This window comes from Culicoides brevitarsis, chromosome 3 (genome assembly GCF_036172545.1).
Source record: "Culicoides brevitarsis isolate CSIRO-B50_1 chromosome 3, AGI_CSIRO_Cbre_v1, whole genome shotgun sequence".
NCBI lineage: Eukaryota > Metazoa > Arthropoda > Insecta > Diptera > Ceratopogonidae > Culicoides > Culicoides brevitarsis.
In genome coordinates, this window is record NC_087087.1 from 9,358,275 (window position 1) to 9,383,553 (window position 25,279).

The 25,279-nt window shown below is 25.1% G+C and overlaps 1 protein-coding gene across 1 annotated transcript in view; it reads right to left on the minus strand.

Annotated features, from left to right (window-relative positions):
• Positions 1–2,167: 2,167 nt before the first annotated feature.
• LOC134833451 (tRNA dimethylallyltransferase) overlaps positions 2,168–25,279 on the minus strand; it is an 83,812-nt gene continuing 60,700 nt past the window's right edge. Inside the window, exons 4-5 of the mRNA XM_063847767.1 lie at positions 20,681–20,819; positions 2,168–2,843 (exon numbers count right to left, since the gene is read on the minus strand). Of these exons, the coding sequence (XP_063703837.1) occupies positions 2,178–2,843; positions 20,681–20,819 (805 nt within the window). The 3' untranslated portion in view covers positions 2,168–2,177. The remainder of the gene's footprint in view (positions 2,844–20,680; positions 20,820–25,279) is intronic.

Genomic DNA, 25,279 nt, shown 5'->3' on the forward strand with positions numbered 1-25,279 from the left:
GAAAAAATTTTTTAAAAAATTTATTATATTTATGTTTTATAATTTAGAAGTAAATTTTCATTTTTATTTTGATAAAAAATAATTTAATTTGTTATTTTTCCTATTTCAAATTAAAGAATTAAAGTTAATTAAATTAAATTAAATTATTAAAAATAATATTTAAAAAAAATAAAAAATAATTAAAAAATTAATAATTTTTTAATTTAAATTATTACAGATTTGAATTTTTATTAAAAAAATTATTTATAAAATTAATTAAAAATTATTAAAAAATTAAATTAGGTATTATCAATTATTTATTTTTCTATTATTAAAAAAAAATAATTTTTTATATTTTCTAATTTAGAAGTAATATTTAATTAACTGATAAAATAATAATTTAATTTAATATTTTTTTTATTTAAATTTTATTAAAAATTTAAAATTAATTAAATTTAAATTATTAATTAATTAAAATTTATTTTAATTTTATTTAAAAATAATATTTTTTATCATGATTTATAAATTTAAATTTATTTACATTAATTTTTAATTTATAGGTATTAATTATAATAATTTTTCTATTAATTTTAAAAATAAATAGTAACGTGTGAAATCTGGTTATTACTTGTTTTATGGAAAAATACTGAACTCATCTCTTGTAATTTATAACAAAATTTTAATTTTATTCAAGATCATTAGTGCCAACATTAATAAATTTTTATTAACACATTTTTTTTTACAAAAAGCTATTTATTTAAAAATGAAATTATAAATAAAAAAAAAATATAATATAAGAAAAAAATCAACAACATTCAAAAATGACAATAATTATACACGACATTCAAAAAATAAATATATATATTAAAAAAAATAAATTCTATATATACAATAAAGAAGCGCTGTTAAAATAAATCAGGCTGCAAAATCATAAATGTTAATTGTATTTAAATTAAATTCTAATATACAATAAAAAAAAGACGTAAATATAAATAAATAAAAAATGGAATGATGAGATTTGACAAATAATTAAAAATATATAAAATACTAAAAATTATTCTGATTGTTTTAAATAATATTAACATTAAAAAAAGTCTATAAATGTTAAATATATATAATATAATAAATAATATTAAAAAGGGTTTAAATCAAAGACTAAAGAAAATACATATAAATAATAAAAAAAACCATTATAATTATAAATTAAGGGTACATCTACAAGCGAAAGACAAAGAAAGCCGCACGTGCGTCTATCTGAAGCAATACTGTGAAGATAAAAAAGAAACGAAGAAACGTGAGAATATGGTGAAGAAAGTGCAGTATACAAAAATATATAAATAATAAATTAAAAAAAAATAGATATATAAAAAAAGAATAAATAAAGTGCTTACTATATAATTCATTATTATTATAACATTATTATTAAAAAAAAATAATTAATATATTAAAAGAAAAATATAATAAAAACCCTCAAGAAACAATATTTCCTCTTTTGAGGCCCATTATTAAACTTGGTGACAAAAAAAGATATTAAAATTAACTAAAACGTGTATTAAACCTTTACAAATATTAAAATAATAATAATTTAAACAAAACACGTACATGAATTAAATATAGATATATTAGTTGTTGTTACAAAAAAAAAGTTTAATATAAAAAAAAACTATATGAATGATATCTCGTTGTACGTAAACGACATAAATTATAAATTGAGAAGCAGAAGCATTTTCTAATTTGTAACTAATCTAATCGTTTGTTTAATTTATTATCAATCAAAACAAAAACCTTCAGGTTTCACCATCATCATCTTCATTCAGTAAGTATATCAAACCAAATTCCATAAAAAAAAAAATTCGATTTCAAATTATATATAATTAAATTACAGTTTTAACCAAATTAGGTCTTAATTTGTGCCGAAAATTTACATAAATGGTTATAAAATAGAAAATGATGAATCTTCTTTCGAATAAACTAAAAAAAAACTATAAAAAATATATTAAATAAAAAATTATATTATATTTATTAAAGTATATTATAAGGAATGTTGAAAAAAATGAGGGGCTCGATTCGAAGTTAATTACCTGTAGAGTCGGGCCTCTCGTATCAAATGTTTGGACTGTGAACGGTTAAATCAATAAAAGTTTAAATAAATGAAAAATCAAAAAAATGAAACACCACAATTCGGGTTTTTAAAATTTTTATTCTTTATTTTGTGCTTTTTTCTCCTTTTTTCGAAGAGATGCAAGTTTCTTTTTATGGCGATTACTCTTCATATGGAGGTTATATTGATAGTCGCCGATCAGTATTTTGTCGCATGTCGCACAATAGTGACTTTTTTCTCCTGTCATATCTTCACGCCCGGTTCTGATCTTTTCCATGGGCTTAATGTCAGTTTCCTTTTCTTCCAGATAGGCGTCGAGAACTTTTTCTGCGCGCGCAAATACATTTTCCCGCCATTTTGAGACGTCAGAAGTGTCGAGATCGTAAATTGGCGGGACAATGCGTTTCGCGTTTCCAAGTAGGCGATTTTTCACCCATTTTATTTGGCGTTTGGAGTAGCGGCGAGTTACGAGTTTCAGTTCGTCGAGACAGGATATTAAGAGGGATAAGGATTCAGGAGGATCAGAAGACTTTTCGGAAGGATCTTTGGAGAAATATTGAAGTAAACGATCGTCTTCGTCTTTGGAGTACTTTTCGAGGTAAGGTATGAATTCTTTAAACCCAATTGTTTGCAGGATGCCTTTGGTATAGTCCGTGCAGGCGTAAAGTTTGATAAAATCATCATAAAAGGCGCGAATTTCCGGAAGAAGCCCCATTTCAACCATGCCGTCGACACGTTTGTCCAAACGTGCGTTCAGTACTTCCTGAAATGAGAAAATTTAATTGTTCAAGGTTAGAACGCATAAAAAATTTTTAATCAAAAAAATTCTATCGTAAAAACGTTCTTTTTGACAGATATCATCAAAAGTCGTCATCATCATCATTTTTGATCATCGATAAACCTTGAAACACATAGAATAGATAAAACGCAAATATTTGTCTTAATTTACGTCGTCGCTTGACGTTTTGTTTCGAACGATTGGTGTCGTTATCTCGCCGCTCCGAATTTTTCATTGAAATAGTGCGTTGACACCGCAAACGCCTATACGCACAGTTTCATTCATCTTGAACGAAACGAAAAAAAAGTTATCAAATAAGGTAAAAACGTGGCACATTTATTAGAAACAAATTCCATATTTGATGTTAACGACGACAACTTTTTACTTTTTTTTCATATATTTCTTCTGTGCGTGCGATTCGATAAACGATACGCACAAAACGAGTCAGTTACTTAAATAGTCATCAATTATTAAAATTTGTAGCTTAAATTTCAGCGCAGACGACAACTCGTAAAAACGAGACAAATCTCATCATTTTTTTGGCATATATTAAGTCAAAAAAACTATTTCATCTCATCCGAGAAACTAAATACTATTGAGAAACACGTTTGTGTGATCGTGCGGACAAGGGCTGCGTGCTTATCTTTTCGCACCAGATTACGATCGATCTGGCGATAACCGGCTTGGCTTGCCTTGTCTCACGCATTAAGTGATCACGCAATCTGTACGCACTTGTTCACGCGCATTCCTTTGTGTGTTGGTAATATAGCGACGCAGGTTAGCAGGATGTACTTTATTGCCAACGTTTAGATGTTCAGTCTCTTTAAATTTTTTGTTTTATGATTTACAAAATTGAACGTGTTAATTTTTTTAAGTACAAACACAATTTTTTTTTCATTAATGAAACGATAACGATCATTATCATTTGAACAAAATAAATAGAAGGTGATTCTAATAAAAATATTTACATTGTACATATGTCCGAAAGTTAGACCTTTATGAGGTAGGTCACCATTTGAGATTAACGAGTCCGTTATATGTTAAATATAAAAATATTTAAAAACTAAAAACTAATTTTAATAACTAAAATTATTAAAAAAAAGACATTAAAAATTATTAATATAAATTTTTATTAAATTAATATTCAATTTTTTATAGATGACACGGACTTAGAAGAATTAATTAACAATGCAAAGGTACAAACCGCAGAAGCAGCATTACAACAGTTGTGATCTAATTCGCATGAACCAAAACACTAAATTTGCAATATTTATTATTTAAAAGACACTTAGCGTTAAATCATAAGGAAAAGAAATTTTTTTAAATTATTTCTAAGATATGCTTGAAAAAAGAAAAGAACTGCAAGATATTGCCCAGAACCAACTTGAGGTTACAGGTACGGATGAATAGGAAAGTTCAACAAAAATATGATGAAGAACTACAAATCAAAAATTAAAATAATTTTATGATCTTTCAAATTTTTTTTTCCAGAAACTTTATACTGTGGATATTTTAGAATTAACTTTAAGGAACGTTTCAAAAGTCATTTGAAGAAATATTAAAGATTTATATGGATTGTTTAAAATTATTCAAGATACCGCATCGACTTTTCTAAATGGTTAATGGCAAAAAAAATTAACCAGATACTATGGAAAGATACGCTCAATAAGAAAGAGACAAGAAGAGTACCTCATCTAAGAGTCCCGACCTCAAGGACCAATTAGAAATGTATCAGCATCCTCCATAAAAGTATCAACCTCTTTAATGATCTACAGCCATTTATTACCAAATTTATATTGTTTTACAAAGAGATTTTTCGATTTTTTAAGCGACCATACTAAGATACTAAGATGCGAATTACTTCTTCATTAATGTCTTTCCAAAAAATTCATACAAAAAATTGATGGATCTGCAAAGTCTCCTTTAAAATTTTTAGGTTAACAAGAAACTTCCTTATTTTCAGGTAAATTAGATCTTTCAACGTTATATTTAGCATTAATTAATCTCTGATTTCCTTTTAGGCAACAGTAAATGAATCTCATGGAGTTTATAAACAATTCAATTTTATCTCATATTAACTCTTACGTTTTAAAGAAACAATATTCTGTTATCAACATCAGTAATCCAAAATGTTTCAAAAATGTTCAAGTTTTAACTTGAGATTGAAATAGTTTGACGAAGCATCGACACATTTTAAAATAAAGTAACATTGGCAATGAAAATTTTCTTGACATGAATTGAAAGCTATCATAAATGCAATATTTTGTGCCTTCAGGAACTGTTGTTAAAATACCTTAAATGATGCATGGAAGATAAGAGAAATTTCATGAGCTACCCTTGCACCCAAAAAGTAAAACCGACATTGAAACGAAAAAAAAAATTAAATATTCATTGATTTCATGAAAGAAAACAAAAAGAGTTTATAAATGCGTGTATTTGACAAAAATTGTGCGTAACACTACCAAATACTATGGACTAGACATGTTGTAACATACAAAATATATGTCGTATTTGTTCAAGTTTTAATGGCAGTATTCCGTGTGGAATTCAAAATTAGAAAGAAATCCAAATAAAAATCCATAAAGGCAGGAAATTGAGACCTAATTAGGAGAGCTTTTGTGTCATTTTTCATTGTTGATTATTTGTTACACGCGCCGCGCTGCTGATGTACCGCTGGAGGACTCCATTGCATACTTTGTAAGATGAAACTGATGCCCTCCTACGCACATTTTGCTTGTTCTCTCATTATTATAAATTTCTTTCTTTTTACATTTCGTAACGAATTGAAAGTAATAATAATTATTGTAATACAAAAGTCGAAGTAATGGCTCGTTATCACTTTGAATGGCGATCTGTTCCTAAAACCTTTACCGGGATTACAACAATGGAAAAAAACCAAAAAAAAAAAATGAATCATTAGAAGACGATGTGAAAGAAATCCAACCACCCACAACTCAAGTGATCGTTTACATACTTTGTTAATCAGTTCAATCGTCATTATTTTGTTTAGCTCACTCAAATTATGTTCGGAGACTTTAACGAGGCAAAAGCAATTGGAAAGTTATTTTTTTTCCTCTTCATCATCTCGTAACAATAATCAGTTCTGCCACACATTTGTCACGTCGCTGTCTGCGTTGTCACTGCGATGATTGTTATTATTATTTTTTTTAAAGAAGAAGAAAAAATACAGAAGAGAATGTCTTCGACAGAGCGAAAGATGGAAATCACAGCGAATGTGCAAAAAAGTCAGAATGAAAACTATTTCCGACCTTAATTACGTTGTGTTCTAGTTTGAGTCCGTGAGCATGTGAACACAAATAACAACAAACAAAAAAAAACACAAGAAGATGTGTAGAAGAAGATCAATGAATGATGTTGTTGATTGACAGTTCTATGAACGAAGAAATTCTCGGCACGTGGGTATAACGAACGCAAAAGTGTAGATTTGGCACGCAAATGCAATTTCTCGTGTGCGTGCGTTCAAAATTTCAATTAGTTTAGACTTTAATGGATGTTAGACAGGGACACACGGGGGAGAAATGGTGACCTCTTTTGCGAATATTTGACGTCGCAAGTTCTATTTTTAAGCGGATTACGCAGTTTTCGGTCTAAAATTGGAGATTTTTTCAAATGTCTTTTTAGATTGGCTCAAAGCATGAATATTTTTTCTGATTTTAATTGATTTTTAGAGTTTACTTAGAATTCTTTGATAACGTTTGAGTGAGTTCAAGTTAAAAGTCAATTCAATTCTTAATGTCTTCTAATTTGGATTTTTTTTCAGTTTCTATTTTTTGGCAGTTTCGAGTTGCAAAAAGATTAGAAATGATAAATTAGAGCCCTCCGACAAATTTCAATCCATTTGGAGCAAGATTTGACAAAATAGCTTTGACACAGTTTTTGACATTTTTGCTCTTGATTTAGTTTTCAAAACAAAACTATGTCAAAGAAAAAAATTTTTTTCAGTTTCAATTTTTTGGCAGTTTTGAGTTATAAAATGATTAAAAATGATAAATTAGAGCCCTCTGACAAATTTTTATCCATTTGGAGCAAGATTTGACAAAAATTGCTTTGACACAGTTTTTGACATAGTTTTTTTTGCTCTTGATTTAGTTTTCAAAACAAAACTATGTGAAAGAAATTTTTTTCAGTTTCAATTTTTTGGCAGTTTTGAGTTATAAAATGATTAAAAATGATAAATTAGAGCCCTCTGACAAATTTTTATCCATTTGGAGCAAGATTTGACAAAAATTGCTTTGACACAGTTTTTGACATAGTTTTTTTGCTCTTGATTTAGTTTTTAAAACAAAACTATGTCAAAGGAAAAATTTTTTTTTAAGTTTCAAATTTTTGGCAGTTTTGAGTTATAAAATGATTAAAAATGATAAATTAGAGCCCTCTGACAAATTTTTATCCATTTGGAGCAAGATTTGACAAAAATAGCTTTGACACAGTTTTTGACATAGTTTTTTTGCTCTTGATTTAGTTTTCAAAACAAAACTATGTCAAAGAAAAAAAATTTTTTTTCAGTTTCAATTTTTTGGCAGTTTTGAGTTATAAAATGATTAAAAATGATAAATTAGAGCCCTCTGACAAATTTTTATCCATTTGGAGCAAGATTTGACAAAAATTGCTTTGACACAGTTTTTGACATAGTTTTTTTGCTCTTGATTTAGTTTTCAAAACAAAACTATGTCAAAGAAAAAAATTTTTTTCAGTTTCAATTTTTTGGCAGTTTTGAGTTATAAAATGATTAAAAATGATAAATTAGAGCCCTCTGACAAATTTTTATCCATTTGGAGCAAGATTTGACAAAAATTGCTTTGACACAGTTTTTGACATAGTTTTTTTGCTCTTGATTTAGTTTTCAAATCAAAACTATGTCAAAGGAAAAATTTTTTTTCAGTTTCAATTTTTTGACAGTTTTGAGTTATAAAATGATTAAAAATGATAAACTAGAGCCCTCTGACAAATTTTTATCCATTTGGAGCAAGATTTGACAAAAATTGCTTTGACACAGTTTTTGACATAGTTTTTTTGCTCTTGATTTAGTTTTCAAAACAAAACTATGTCAAAGAAAAAAATTTTTTTCAGTTTCAATTTTTTGGCAGTTTTGAGTTATAAAATGATTAAAAATGATAAATTAGAGCCCTCTGACAAATTTCAATCCATTTGGAGCAAGATTTGACAAAAATAGCTTTGACACAGTTTTTGACATAGTTTTTTTGCTCTTGATTTAGTTTTCAAAACAAAACTATGTCAAAGAAAAAAATTTTTTTCAGTTTCAATTTTTTGGCAGTTTTGAGTTATAAAATGATTAAAAATGATAAATTAGAGCCCTCTGACAAATTTTTATCCATTTGGAGCAAGATTTGACAAAAATTGCTTTGACACAGTTTTTGACATAGTTTTTTTTGCTCTTGATTTAGTTTTCAAAACAAAACTATGTCAAAGAAAAAAAATTTTTTTCAGTTTCAATTTTTTGGCAGTTTTGAGTTATAAAATGATTAAAAATGATAAACTAGAGCCCTCTGACAAATTTTTATCCATTTGTAGCAAGATTTGACAAAAATTGCTTTGACACAGTTTTTGACATAGTTTTTTTGCTCTTGATTTAGTTTTCAAAACAAAACTATGTCAAAGGAAAAAATTTTTTTCAGTTTCAATTTTTTGGCAGTTTTGAGTTATAAAATGATTAAAAATGATAAATTAGAGCCCTCCGACAAATTTCAATCCATTTGGAGCAAGATTTGACAAAATAGCTTTGACACAGTTTTTGACACAGTTTTTGACACAGTTTTTTTGCTCTTGATTTAGTTTTTAAAACAAAACTATGTCAAAGAAAAAATTTTTTTTCAGTTTCAGTTTAGCAGCTTAAATTTTAAAATGATTCAAAATTCAATTAAATTTTTTGACTTTTTCACAAAATTTAAAATAAATTTGATAAAAAATCCTGTAAAAAGAACTTCTGAATGTCAACTTTCGACTTGTGAATTGATCAACGCCTCATTTCAAAATCTCTCAATGAGTGATTGAAGTCCATCCATTAGATGAATTGCTTCCTCACTCCAACGATAAATTATATTACATAAGAAAGAATCAACAACAAACATCTATTTTTGTCGACAAAAAGAATTTCCTAAACAAATGTGTCTCTTTCGTTCTTTTGAAACGAAAACGACGAACGACGACAACGGCTACCGAGAAGAAAACTAGAAAAGTAGTGCATGTTGTCATTACACATTATGCTGCCTGTGTTGAAATCCATTTATTTATTCATTTAGTGTGACAAACAGATTCCGACTGTAAAAAGTCAACAAAACAAAAAAAAAGACCAAACAAAACATCAAAATTTAACGAGAGAACTTTGAACATTCTATTCTTCTATTCATTCATTTCGACTTCTTGAAAGACATCCAAAAGGTGGATCATCTATTAATTCCGATATTTGTTCTTCGTAAAGACAAAAAGACATGCGAGAGAGAAAAAACACATCAACATCAATCGACCTGGAATATTTATTAAAAAAAAGCATGTATCAGCTGTGACGAGGACTTAAAATTTTTAATAGACAGAGACAAGTCATATGCGCTGTAATAAAATTTACATTTTGAAAACAAAAACAACACATCACACAAGAAGACATTAGATATTGTGATCTTTTGTGCTTATGTTGTTGTTTAGAAAACGAAAGAAAAGAAATGAAGAAGAAGAAATTGTGTTGGAACAAATATGAGGTGCGTTGGATCTAAATTCCGGCGTGGGTGTCATTATTATAAACTTTTATTTTTTTTTATGAAGAACCAAAAATGATGGCGGCGCTTCACATTTTTCTTGATAATTTTGAATGTGAGTGATTGATCAATGACTCAACGATTTTTTTTATAATTTGTTTTTTTTTTCTATGGGAAATTAAATTTTAAAAAAATCAGGCAGCTGCAACTTTGTAATTTGATAAAAAATATGCAAGGAATTGACGTCAAATAATTTCAGCGAAAGAATTTCTTTGATAAAGTATTGACGTCATTTCCAGTACGAATTTAACGGGATTTACCATTTTTTCGGTTAAATATTTGAATTTTATTAAATTTACTTGTAGATTAATTTTTAAAATTATTTTTAATTTTTTAGGTCTTAAAAATATTTAAAAGATGTCAATTTATTTAATTTTATAAATTTGTTCTAAATTATATTTTCCTTAAAAAAAGAATTATTTTTAGAAATATTTATTAAAATTTAAAAAAAAACTCAATTCAGATCAATTTTAATAATAAAAAAAATAAATATTGCGGAAAAATTATTAAAATTGTACGAAAGTAGCAAAATCTGAAGAAATTTTATGAATTGATCATTATTTTAATACGATATTTTTTTTAAATATTTTATACAAGAAAAATTTTGAAAAATTTTTAAGAATTAAAAAATTAAAAATTAATTGTTAGGCGAATAAATTTAATATTTTCATTTTTTGTCCCTTGAGGATTTTCTCGAGGGGGGGGGAAATAAAAAAATAAATATTTTTGAATTTTTTGTTTTAATTTTTTAAAAATATGTCAAATTCTTAACATTTATTTAAATTTTATATTATTTTAAAATTTGAACTTAAAAGTAAAGAAAAATAACAAAATATCCCAAAATAAAAATTGAAAAATTTTATTTTGATAATCAAATTATTATTTCAAAAGAAAATGTCGTAATTTTAGTTTTTTTATGATTTTTTTATAAACATTCAAAAAATCTTTACTTTTTTCATATATTGTTTTTATTCGCCTTAAAATTAAAAATAAAAATTTAAAATCTTTACTTTTCTCTTAAAATAACTAAAAAATAAAAAAATTGTTAAAATATTAAAATAGAAAAAAATAAAATATGAAAAAATTAAATTTTTGTACCGAAAATAATTTTTAATTTTTTTTTAATAATTTTTTTAAATTAATTCATTTTTAAGAAAAAATAGTGATAAAATTTAAAATTTTTTCACATAATCATTTAATTTATATTTCATAGTAAATTAAAAATTAATTTAATTTAATTTAAAAAAAAAAATAAATAATATTATAAAATATAATAAAATTATTTAAATTATAAAAAAATTTAATTATATTAAATCAAATTAAATTTATTAAAAATTTTATTATAAATTAAATTAAAAATAATTTTTTATAAAATTAAAAAAAAAATTAAAATAAATTTAAAAATTAAAAAATAAAAATTATAAATTTTATTGACAAAATTTCAATTCCATGATTTTTCATAAATTTTTATTAAATTAATTATTTTTTAAAATTTTATTTTAATTGAATTTAATTTTATTATTTATTTTATTTTATTTAAATTTTAAAAAAATATATATGTATTATTTAATTCAACGTATTTTCAAAAAAAAACAACTAAATTTAACCTTTTAAAATTAAAAGTTTTTAGATTTTTTTAAAAATAAAAATAAATATTTATTGAAATGCGGTAAAAATAGGTCACGTGATCAATTTCACACTCCCATAATAAAAAATTAATCAACTCCGCTCACTCCATCCGTTCTCTTCTATGTCATACATAAAAAAAAACTTTTTTACCCGTTCTCTTGCAACTATGTCCGCAAATCTAACATTTTTCGTTACTACTACTACTACAATGACTCACCAAAAAAATTCACAAAAATCATGAATGAATTGGATGCAAAAAATATTCGAGCGAGCGATTTACTACGAAACACGTTTTTCGAAAGGTGCGTGGGCGTTGCGATATTGCTCGCGATTGTTTATGTTTTGCCGCGACGAGTTTTGTGCAGCGTCATCATTAGCGAAAAATGTTAGCTTCCAATCGACTTCGATTGACGAACGAACGACATAATTGACTCATAATGTTTCCATATTTATTTATTTTATTTTTTTTTCTTATTAATTAAATAATTAAAAATACCATACACTAACATTATTCCCTTTCACAGCAATTTTTTTTTCTTCAAACGAGTTTTTTTGTAACGACAAGCGTCGCGTCACCAAACTCGACAAACTCACAGGAAATTCTAACAACATATTTGTTGTTAATTTTATATTTTTTTTTATTTAATAAAAAAAATTATTAATAATTATGTTCGTTCGAAAATTAGCATTCTCGTTACAAAAAAAAATTATTGTATGACGACACATCGAAGAGAGCAAAAAAAAATTTATGTCTCTTAATCTCGCATGTGACAGTAAACGGCTGATTATTTATTTAATAATTTTGTGTGTGCGGTTAATGTTCGGTTTGTTGCTGAGTGTGATGTAATTTGATCGATGTAAGATGATAAAGTGTGTTTTATAAAAATATATCACATAAAATTAAAATAAAATTAATAGTTTGGTCCTTCGTTTGGAATGTTGGAAACGCGCAAATGGCAAAAATCTGGCCTGCTTTAATCAATGAAACCGCGAGGTGTGGTTGTCAAGACGCGTTTAATTGAAAAAAAAAAATATTTCGCCAAAGTACAAAGGTAACCACAGTGTAATATGGGCTTATCACAAATTTACATCGCGCCTTATTTCGAGTTGATCGTGCGGGAGGAAGTATTGTCGCTGCAGGGCATTCTAAAGGTTGACAAAGTGCCTTTCGATGAAATTCATTCAACTTTGTTCAACGCTCGTCTCGGGGAGGTATGAAGTCATCGTGACTCGTGAGTTCGTTTAACTTCTTGATCGTTTTTGTGGATTATTCGAAACTGAAATAAATTGATTTGAAGATTTTCTTGGGATATATACAATGGGTGTGATTGTTTTATGTGATAATGAGTAAGGTTTTGCGTGATTTTTTAAAGATTATGTTTGAATTTGAAGAATTTTTTTTAGATTTTTTTGCTGGAATTGATTTTTTTTATTTTTATTATATTTCTTTATTAAAAAAAGTTTTTTTTAAAAAACTTTAAATTTATCAAAAATATACCTAAATTGGACCTAAATTTATTTTTTTTTAATTTTTAAGATTTTTTTTTAATAATTAAATTTAAATAAATTTATTAAAATATTTTAAATATTTACTTTTATTAAATTAAAAACTTGAAATCCAAGAAATTTGATATTTAATAAATTTTAATTTATTTTTTATAAATAAATAAATTATTATTATTTTTTTATTAAAATGTAAATAAATTATGTTAACAAAAAAAAAATTTTTAATAATTTTTAATTAAAAAATTAAAATTAAAAAATTTATTTTTAAATACAATTTAAAAAATTAAAATTAAAAATAACTTTATTTCTTTAATTTTTATAAAAAATAATTTAAATATTTTAATTTTAAAAAAAAAAATAAATAAATAAAAATTTAATTATTAAAAAAATAATTAAAAATAATTTTTGTTAGATATTTATTTTTTTTATTAAAAAAAAAATTAAGACCTAAAACAATTTAATTTAAAAAATTTGAATTAAAAAAATAAGGTCTGAAAATCAGGCTTTATTTTAAATACAAAATTTGAAAATTGAAATTTTTGTAATTTTTGATTTAATTTGCAAAAATTTTTTCAAAATTAATTTTTTTGAATTGATTTTAATTATTTTAAAAATTTCAAATCAAAAAAAAATATTGATTTGCAAAAAATCAAAAATTAAACTTTAAATTTTTTGAAAAAAAATATTTTTGATTTTAAATTAATTTTAATTAATTTATTTTTAAATTAAATTTTAAAATTTATCAAAAAAAAAAAAAATAGTAATAAATTTTTTTTAAAATTAAATTTTAAATAAAATTTTAAATTTTAAAATTTTAAACTTTAATTTCAATTTTAAAAATTTTTATTTTTTTTAATATTATTAAATCCAAAATGGCAAAAAATTCATTTTTTATCAAATTAAATAAAAAAAAAATAAACAATTTTTCTTAAAATCCAAGCAAAAGAAGTTTCATGGAAAATTAATTTTCATAGAAAAATAAAAATATAAAGAAATTCTAACAATCTTTCAACAATTTCTTAAAAATAAATATTTTACTTGAAATTGCGTTTCAAGCAACCGATATTTTTTTTTCTCATTAAGAAGTTAAGAAGTAAAAGTACTTCAAAGCTCAAATTTCAAATAATAATTCTATCAATGACATTTCCTTTTTTAAATAAATTTTTATCACCCTCAACGCCTAAAAAATTATTTTATTTTTATTATTAAAAAATCCCTCAAAAAATAATAATTTTCACATAAAAGTGTCAAAAAATGCCAATTCAATCGCAAAAATCATTCAAAATTTAATTCACAAGGTCATCTAATAAAATTTTAAATTACTTCAAGTATTTTAAAAAATTCTCTAAATTCATCGGGGAGCTTCCGTTTCTTCAAAAAAAAAAAGAAGAAGACATTGTCTTTTCCCGGAAGTAGCAATTAAATAGAGAGACACTTGCTTTTGCTCTCGTGCATCCATAGAGCAATAAATCAACAATCAACAATGAAAAAAAAAACTAACAATAAAGCACAACAAAAGAGGAAAGAAGAAGGTATCCACATGTCAAAAAGTGTCGAAAATTAGCGCTTTTCAATCGTAAATCGACAGACAATGGACACATTAATCGCAATAAAAATTCCAAAAAAAATACGTCGTACACGCACAGCAACTTGCCGTGTACCGTACACGTGTAAAGTCTTGACATTGACAATGTCCGATTTTAGTTGAGTTCAAGGAAACAAACACTAGCATATAAATTAATAAATATAAAGAAAAAAAAATTGTACAAATGTTAAATAGCAAAGAAGGTGTAATCACGTAATTTTTTTTTATTTCGTTCGTAGAATCGTAGAAACGCACTACAGAGCTACGCGTGTACGCAACATATGACTGAATATTTGAATTAGCCGAAAAATTGTTAGCTATTCGTTTCGCGTTTCACAATAATTTCGTTGATTCCGATTCTAGTTTTCTAGTTAGAACGCGAGAAACGAGCTTTTTTTGCGTCGTATTTAAAATTCTTTTACGAATTCTTCACCGAAAAATGGGCTGAATGAACTTTATAATTTATTTTCAAGGCTAATTACGTATAAAATGCTCGTAAAATTATCTCCAAGGTGGATTTTTTAATTTTTTTGTTTTATTTATTTTTTTTAGGGCAAAGGGCTTGAGAAAGTTTCCTACAAAAAACCCTTTATTCAAAATTTCCCTGATAGTCGACAGGAAATAATTTACATTTTGCTCATTTTGTGCGTCGAAAAAAAATTTTTTATGCGTAAATCGTCGACGATGCGTGAATGAAAAATTAAAAAAAAAATCTTCAATTTTTTTTAATGAGCATAACCTACTCCAGTCGCGATAAGGCTGCGCGTACAAAAGAAACGCACAAGAGAAACCAAACAATAAAAATTATGTGAGTCACTGTGCTATGTTTTGGCGGCGCGCGGTTTGTTTTCTTTTTTTTTGGTTTGTTGCGAAATTGGAGGCACAATAAAACGGCGAAAAAATATTTTATTAGAGAGGAAAAAAAAAGAATAAAGTAATTATTTGAACATTATAAAATTAGGCAAACTAGAAACCGTTGAGCAGGTGACTGAATGACTGACGAGACAAGTTTCGCGTGTCATGTTAAGTGGTTGGTTTACATGATTTTTTAGCACTCTTATGTGGTTTTTTGACGGATGACAAAGGGTCACGAATTTTTTGATAGAAAATTTAATTTTTTAATTTTTTTAGAATTTAATTAAATTATTTTTCAAATCTGATTGATTTTTATTTAAAAAAAAATTGAATAATTTTAAAGATTTAGAAAAAAAATAATTTAAATGAAGTTTTAATGATAATTTTGACAGCTGTCATTTTTTGACAATTAAAAATTTTTTTTCAAGTTATTTAAATTTTTCTTCCTATGGCTTCTCAAATTGTATTTTTTCATAAAAAAATAATTTTAATAAATTAATAATTTTTGTTAAAATTTTGACATCTGTCATTAAATGACATTTTGAAAATTTTTGTGAATTTTAAACCTTTAAAAAAAATTCTTAATTTTAAAAAATTAAAAGGCTTCAAAATCTCATTTTAACTAAAAATTTCATGAGATATTCTTAATTTTACCGAAAATTGATAATTTATTAAAAATTTTGACGTTTGTCATTTTTTTAACTGTCAAAATTTTGACAATTCAAATATTTTTTATTAAAATATAAAAATTTAATTTTCATCTAAAATAATAATTTGTTGAAGCTTTAAAAATTAAAAAAAAAATTAATGAAAATTTTGACATCTGTCAATAAGTGAAATTAATCGAATTCGACTTGAAAATAAATTTAAAGGTTAAAAAAATAATTTATTTGAATCAAAGAATTTGATTTAAAAAAAATTAAACCTTTTTAAAAATTTGAAAAAAAAAATTTTTTTCTTGATAAAATTGTGAAACATGAAAATAATTATTTAATTTGTTTAATAGTAATTATAAATTATTTTATTAAAAAAATTATTAATTGAAGAATCTTATTCAGGAAAAATTGTAAAAAAAAATTAAAAAAAAACAATTTTGTTAGAATTGACATCTGTCATTTTAATTTTATTTTCTATTTTATTTTAAATATTTATTATTTTTTAATAAAGTTAAAAAATTTTGAAGAAAAACCTCAAATTTTTAATTTAAATAAGAAAAATATAAAAAAAAATAATTAATAAAAAAATTAATAAACAAAAAATTAAATTTTATTAATTTTAAATAATTTGGAAAATTAAAAATTATTTCTATCCAGAAATCGCAAAAATTGTCAGGAAAAAAAATTTACGTTCAAGGCTTCTTCAGAACTCACCGCTTTCCTTTACTTCCTATCATGATTTCAGCGAAAAAAAAATCTTGTGCGTAAATTTACTGCTAAATCATTCATAAATTATATCTTTTAATGATGACAGCAGCGAGGCAAAAATGTGAACATGATGCGAATGACACACAAAATAGTTTACATATTAATTAAGTTTTACTTTCAATATGTTTCGCTATACAATGTCTGTAAGTAACCAGCGAATGCGAAGCAAACTGCTTGGGAAACATCAAGAAACCAGTTTAATAGGTGATTTTCTCGATAATTTATGAATATTGTTAATGAAGAATTTTTTTTTCTTATATTTCTTTAAACTTTAAGCGACCGAATTCTCTTATCATCGACATTTTTTAGTGACTTTTTTATTATGCCTTCTTCGTCGTTGGCAGGAGATCTTCTTCTGCTTCTGCGGTCAATTAGTTGGAATTTCATTCATTCATGTGTACAGACAACAACGCACGTTAGAGAGACATATTGGACACTGTTTTAAGCAGTTATTCATGTATTTAATTAAGAGGACGATTATTTTTTATCGTTTGAGATTTTTTGTGGCGATATGGAATGACGTGATAAATGAGTGGTAAGTAAGTGTCGTTATAAAAATTCTTGAATTTTTTTCGGGGGAAAGTTTTGAGCGTATTTTATTTGTTAAAATTTTTTTAAAAAAAAAAATTTTTTTTTATTAAAATTAAAAATATAAAAAAATTTAAAAAAAAATATTTGAAGGCATAAAAAATAATTTAAATAAATTTATTTAAAAATAAAAAAAAAAAATTAAAAAAAAAATAAATTTAAAAAAAATTATTAAAAAAAATTATAAAAAATAATTTAAATAAATTTAATAAAAATAATTTTAATAAAAAATAAAAAAAAAATAAAAAAAAATAAAATTTATTAGAATATTCTTAAATTTTAAAAGTTTTTACATAAATATTAAAATATTTATGAAAATAAAAATAATAAATAAATAAAAAAAATAAAAATTTAAAAAGTTCAAATTTTAAAATAATTTTAAAAAATATTAAATTATAAGTTTATATTAAAATTTTCAAAAAAAATTAATTAATAATTTTAAATAAATAATAATTTTTTAATAATTTTAAAATAAAATTAAAAAAGTCATAAAATTGTTCAATTAATTTTTTTTTATAGTATTTAATTATAATTTAATTTAATTTATTTTTTTTTAATTTAAAAAATTATCGATAAAATTATAATTGACATTTCTCAAAATAAAAAAAATATCAAATTAAATTTTTCAGACACAAAAATCCTCAAAAAAATTTTTTTTTTATTTTACCAAAAAAAATGTCTTTGCAAAGTATCTTTTTTTTTGCGTTGTTGGAGGTACCTTACTAGATACACGAAAAATTTTTGTAGTCATTTTACGACAACCATTAACAACATATCAGACACACACACAGTTGGAGATCACCGTGAAATATTGTTCGCTTCCATTTCCCTGACAAATTTCGCAGACACTTTTCACCCATTATTCACATGCAAAAAAAAAAGTTTGCCTTGAAGTTGAGACACACCAGACACAACATGATCGATATTCATTTATTAAAGTGATTGGCAAGTCTTTTCATCTCATCTTGAGAAGAGAGAAAAGCAACAAAAAAAAAGTCATAAATGTGCCAAAATGCAAGGTAACGCAAGTAATTATCTGGCAAATTTGTGTCAGAGTTACATTGTTGCACTCGTTTTCCGCTTGTTCTTAATTACTGTGCGCGATATAGTTTTTTTTTGTTCGTACGATTTATATCATATCATCATATTACACCTCATTTATTTTATTGCGACTAATTTATGGAAATTCTGCGAGGCAACCCCCTTTACTTAATTTTTTTTAATGGTGCATGTCATGATTTTTAATTAACTTTGCGCTAACAATGACCTAGCCTCCTTTCGAAATCATTTTTTTTTTTGTAATTTTAGGATGAGGAAAAGAGAGAGAGAGAAACATGTCAATATGGCTTGATAAAGTATGCAAAGGAATTCGAGTTGATATTCGCCATGTAAACACTTTGCTTTTAATTGCACTTACACGCATTGCGCACAGTAAAAAATCCATGTCTCTCAGGCAAAAATTTATGCGAACATTTAAAATGTGCATTGGGACAAAATTTTAAAATATGCATTGGGACAAAATTTTTGAATGTGCTTTGGGACATAATTTTTGAATATGCATTGGGATAATACTTGAGAATATGCTTTGGGGTGAAATTTAAAATGTACATTGGGATATTTTTTCAGAATGTGCTTTAGGGCAAACTCTTAAATTGTGCATTGGGGCAAAATTTTCGATTGAATATTTTATCCCAATGCACATTCTTACCACTTTTTCAATGTACATTCTGAAATTATACCCCAATGTACATTTAAAATTTCACCCCAATGCTCATTCTAAAATTTTGTCCCAATGCACATTTTTAAAATTTTCCCCAATGTACAATTTTTGATGTCTCGCAGATATTTTAGCTTGTAAAACATGGATTTTTAATATTTCTTTTTTAATTTTTTTTTGTTTTCACAAGCGAAAGAAGAAGTAGTTTGTTGCTTGTAAATAAGATCAAGTAGATCTTGAACGACGATGCGAAAAAAAAACCCTTTTCACTTTATGCCTCGCTTTGCTTTTTTAACGTGTTCCAGACAGAAATAAATACAATAAATAAATAAATAAAAATAAATATGCTGAAGAGAGAAAGAGTGAGAGCGATTCAAGCTGGCAAGGCATAGGAGGACAAGCAACTTATATGCAATAAGTCATAAATTTATTTTGTAATAAATTCTGTCTTGTAGGCTTTTGAAACTGAAAGCGTCTTTTACTGAAATGAATGGCTTGAAAAAAAAATTTTTTTTTTCTTTTTGAATGGAAATGCCTTTCGAAGCTGACTCATTATTATATCGCCGCCGCAGACAACGATGCGACGAAGAGGACGAGGCGAGGGAAAATAATAATAAAAACAAATATCAATTTTGAAGGTCAACTTGCATTACAAACATTACAAGCAACGGTTTTCTCTTGTCTGGAATGCGAGTTTTAACGATTTTGGGATCCCTGCGGTTGGAAATGAAGGTAAGTTTTGATATGTAAGTTTTATTTTTGATATTTGAGGTATTAAAAAAGTTGTTTAAAGCATCATTATTAATTTTTGATTTTATTTTTGATTAATTTTTGAAGAGCTTTAAGATGATGTATTGAAGTCTCTTCAAAATTAAATTAGAAAAATCTGAGAGATAAAATTAATGCTAAAAGAAACTTTTTTTTATTTTTAAATTTAATTTTATGATAAACAAATTTAAAAAATGTTCAAAACCTGATTATTAAATTTAATTTTTAATTAATTAAATTTAATTATTTTTTTTAATTATTATAATTTTTTTTCAATTAAATGAATTAAATAAATTTAAAAAAAATAATTAATTAAAAAATTTAAATTAATTTATTAAAAATTATTTTTAAATTAATTGAATAAAATTTATTAATTTAAAATTCATCATTTAGTTGAAAAAATATTTAATTTAATTTAAAAAATAAAATAAATTAATTTTAATAAATAATTGAATAATTAATTAAATTAAATAATTTATATAAATTAAAATAAATTTAAAAATTCTAATTATTTTTTTTTATTAATTTATTTAAATTTATTTACTTATTAATTAATTTATAATTAAATTAATTTATCATATTAAAATAATTTAATAAAATAATTTAATTTAAATTCATCATTTAATTGAAAAAAATTATTAAAAAAATAATTGATATAATTTAAAATTTAATTAATTAAATAATTCATTTTATTTAATTTTTAAAATAATTTAATTTTTTATTTAATAATAATGTTTTGAGCATTTCAGTAAATTATATGAAAAAAAATATTGAATTATCATCAATAAATATTTTTTTAAAAATAAAACATTTTCTTTAAGAGCGAATTAAGTTTAAATTTCTGAAAAATTTTTTTCCCGCCAAAAATTAAAAATTTAATAGAACAAAAAAAACTCAATTAAAATCACAGGGCTGTTAAAAAACCCTTTAATTACCCGCGAAAATAAAAAATTCCTTACCTGATCACATCTCAGCCAGAACATAATGACATGCGGATATCTCAAGGGACCTCCCAAATTACTGCCTCCCTCTTCATTCCGCTGCTCGTCAAAGATGGCACTTAGTGTCTTGCCAGCCTGCGCAAATACCTCGAGTGCCCTGCAATAAAAAACAAAAAGAAGAAGACTTGATAAGCTGAAATTCAAAACTAGGTATTAATTTATATTTCATTCGCAGTTTCTTTTGTTTTGCAAAAAAAAAAGGAAAAAATATCAACTTAAAATTAAAATGCCTACTTTGGCATTCAAAAACTGTTGCTGTTTGCTGAATGAGAGATTGATTTACGTCCAGACATGGTAATTAAAATATTTCTTTATGCAAGCGAAAAAAAGCACTACAGGGGACATGACCGAAATCTAGAAACCCATAGCTTGGAAGTTAATTTGATATTGTTTGATTTGTCTGCAATTTTTGTCACTGTCACGGACAAACTTTAGACTTGTAATTAAATGAAAGCGAAAAAATGCGCGAATTTTTGTTTTTTTCGACGATGGGAATGGAATGTTTTAATTTTTTTTTATAATTTTTTTTTTATTTTTTTAATCGTTACACATGTGTCGAGTTCAATTTGGTGACTAAGGTCGAATTTCCATCGAAAAATAATATTCTAAATTACTCACCACAATTAAGAACGAGAAATTTCATAATATCAATAAAAAAAACAATGACGTATTTGCTTATATGACTAACCACAAGCAAGCAGCATCATCATCATCAGTGAAGAGAATTCGCCATAAATAATAATATAACAAAAAATTTCTGCTTCAATTAAAATGCACACATACTGCAGCAGCCATCCATAAACAAAAACATTCTGCATGCAAACATTTTTTTCTGTGTCGAAGAAGTGAAAAAAGAGAGGTAAAAAAACATACATAATAATAATAATAATAAAAGAAGTGTTCCTACATATATGAGAGACGATAGACTGAGGTATACTACATATGAGAAACGAAGCGTCATCATCATCAACGTAGTAGTAGTAGTCACTCATTTTGAATCCAGACTACAAATTTACTACCTACTACCTCATATACACTCGCATTCTACTATATAGTACATACGATGCCGGTAACTGGTTTCTGTTGGCGCCAATATTTTGTGTGTGACGCACAAAGATAGTTTAGATCCAAACCATAGAAAAAAGCCACCCAGCCCGCAAAAAAAAAGTAACTGAGAATTTTATCATCATCAATCTCGGTTTGTTGTGCCATTTATACGCATTTTGTGTGTATATGTTCGGGTAATTGTTATTATTATTGTTTGTTTGTTATGTATACAACACCGTATACGCGCTGATTATTTTATCTGAGTCATTTAAATGCCTGATCGTACAGATCGCGCGTACAGATGCAGACAAGTGTTTGAGACTGGCATGACATTTAATTAATTTATATCGGTTCATGCGATATAAATATTGAGCAAGTTATCAACATTAGTTGCCTTTTAGATTTGGCGGGTAAATTGATAATGTGATTAGCGGGAGTCACGTGATTGATTTGGGTCATCATGGATGGGCGCCATTTTTAAATGGATAGATTTGGATTCAGGAGGGTTGGCATTTAAATTTTAGACAGGGTTGACAAAATTTTAGACAAAGTTTTTTAAGTTAAAAACTGTCTGACTTATTACTTGAGCTTGAATGTTTAAGTTAATTTCGTTTGACTTAAGTAAAAATATTTAAATTAATTCATTATTTTTTTTTAATTAAAAAATTTTGTTTGGCGTCGAAAGGTTGAAAAGCAACAAAAAAGTTTGAATTTTGACTTATGTCAATTTATTCATATACTTAAGCTTAAGTCAAAATAATCTTTTCATTTAAGCTTAAGTTTTAGTTTAAGTCACATAAGTTCAGTAGGTTTAAGTCAAAAGTTTTTGAAGCCCTAAATTTTGTTAATTATAAAATAAATTACTTTGAACTCTTTGGATCCTGAATTCTATCTTAAATAATCGAAAATAGTAATCTTCAATTAAAAAGCTTAGATCGTTTAGCCATTAAACTGCCGATTAGATCACTTAGCTCCTATACTTAAGTTCAATTAATCCTCCAAGAATTAAATTTTCTTTAAAGAATTTTGCTCTATAAGATGCTTGAAGCTAAAAGCTTTAACCTAAAAGTACAGAAGTTTGTTTACAAATAACTCTAGCGGTGAATCCACGAACTAAAAGATCTACAAAGATCGAAGAGATCAATTGAAAATTTTAGAGTTCTCACAAAAAGCAATTTTTCGGTTCAAAATGCCATTAGAACTTCCAAAGAGACTTCGAGGGACTTCCAAAACCCATTGGTAAGTACAATTTTAAAACTTCCTTCTCCAAACCGATATTAAAAGTTCACTCATAAAATTTAACAAAAGATTTCAAATAAGTTAGTTCAATAAAACCTAAGCTTCAATAGTTAAAATTTTTCAAATACTTGTAAAAATTACTTTAAAAGCTACAAGATACGTCTGCAACTAATTAAATTTCATGCATTTAGAATCCAGTTAAGCGAGTTACACATAATTTCCGTGAAGTGATAAAAGGGCTTCCTTTCCGTTGATAAGGCCGTTAGCGTCATATAACAAATCACAAGGACAGAAAAATATCACGGACAAAAAGTCGTAAACTCTAATCCGGTCAACAAACAAAGAGTCGAGAGACAGAGAGAGAGAGAGAGAGAGACGAAAAAAAAAATAAGTATAATTTAACTGACAATTATTTTGAATTTAAATTTTAAATGAAAATGATGATATTATTAGCTTATTACATGGTTTTACGTACACAATTTGCTTGGTTAACTTCACATGAATAATTTATGTTAATTATGTGTCGAGTAATATTATTATGTAAGTTGCATATAAAACACACATCTGATGTGTATATGACAGTTGTCTGATACAGGTTCTGAATTTTTAATCTGGTTAACGCGAACATTACTATTCATCAATGAGCTTTTTTTTTAAATTTATTAAGTCTACCTTTTTTGAGTGAGAGACTTTCAATTACAATTCAACGATTGTTGCGGGTAATTTTAAAGGCTTTAAAAATTTTTGGGCGTAAAATCCATAAAAAAACTTTGATTTTGCTCGTTTTTTGGGAAAGAAATGAGATATTATTTCTGAAAAATGCTGAATCAAAAAATACGTTAAACGATAACAATTTACTTCTAACGATAATTGTTATACATATGTTCATTTATTGATTTGATCAAAAGTGTGAAATTCCAATGCAATCATCATTTACGCAGAAATTCGCTGACATACCTGACATTACTGTTTACCGAATAACGTAGTTTTGTTATTTTTATTTTTTTTTGTAGGTAGATATCGAGAAAGGGTTGTTCACAATCACTTTCGTGGAATAATATGAAACCGCTATCGTTTGCAAATTACGGACGTCAATGGTGATAAGTGATACAATAACTTCATTCACAACTATCAACTTTGGTATGGTAAGCTTGCGATGTCATCAAAAAAATTTATAAAAAAAAATAAAAATCACACACAATTTTTATTACAGGGAATTCGGAGAATTGTAAGTTAAAGTAGACACGTTTATTGCATTCTTGTGGTATTTATATTTATGGGACTTTGAAGAGTGCAGAGCGAAAGCTGTTTTTATTGAACTCTGAAAGTTGTTGAAATCATCACAAGATAATGAGGTAATTCCATCAATTTTGGTTGGGAAATGCAAAGTAAGTTTGAACCTCAATAAAGAAGTTGAATAACTTTTTCTGTGTGGTTTCAAGCTTTTCCTTACAATACACTTTGAAATAGCAAAGACTAAGATCGTTACGATCGGATTTATCCAGAGATGTATGGTTCGTATTAGGACGATATCTCATCAGAGAATGATAACTTTGACCTCATGCGCAAAAAATGTTGAAAATTCTTGCCTCTTTTTTATTCGTTTCTTGCACTTTTGTGCTTTTCTTTACACGAAAATTTATTTTAGAAAAATTAAAAAATTCTTTTTAATCAGATTTTTTTCTTCTGTTTGGTAAATTTTGTTTAAATAATTTATTTTTTTTTTATTTTTTAAATTTATTTGATTGAATTTTATAAATTTTATTCTTGAAATAAATTTAAAAAATAAAATATTTAAAGAAAAGTTTTAAAACAGAAGAAGAAAATTTATAATATTTTTTATTTTTTTTAAAATATTCTATTGATATATTTTTTTATTTACATACATTTTTTTTAATTTCCTTGAATAATTTTTAAAAATTATTTTTAATTATATTTTTTATTTATAATATTTTTCAAAATTTTCTTTAAATAATTTTTTATTTTTTTTACTTAATACATATTTTTTTTTAATTTTTTAATTATTTTTTTTTTTAATTTTTAAATGATATTTTTTTTTTAATTTGTAAAATCAAAAATAAATTAGAGGCGTAATTCTACTAATTCCCCTTTTCGCTAATTCAACATTCCATTCCATATTAAAATTATCTCGAAAATTGCAATTTTACAACTTTTGTAACATAAAACTATATTTTCCGTTCATTCATCGTCCAAACTATCGACTACGTTGTAACTGACGTCAATTAGAAGTATTTCGCGTAAAGTGATTCG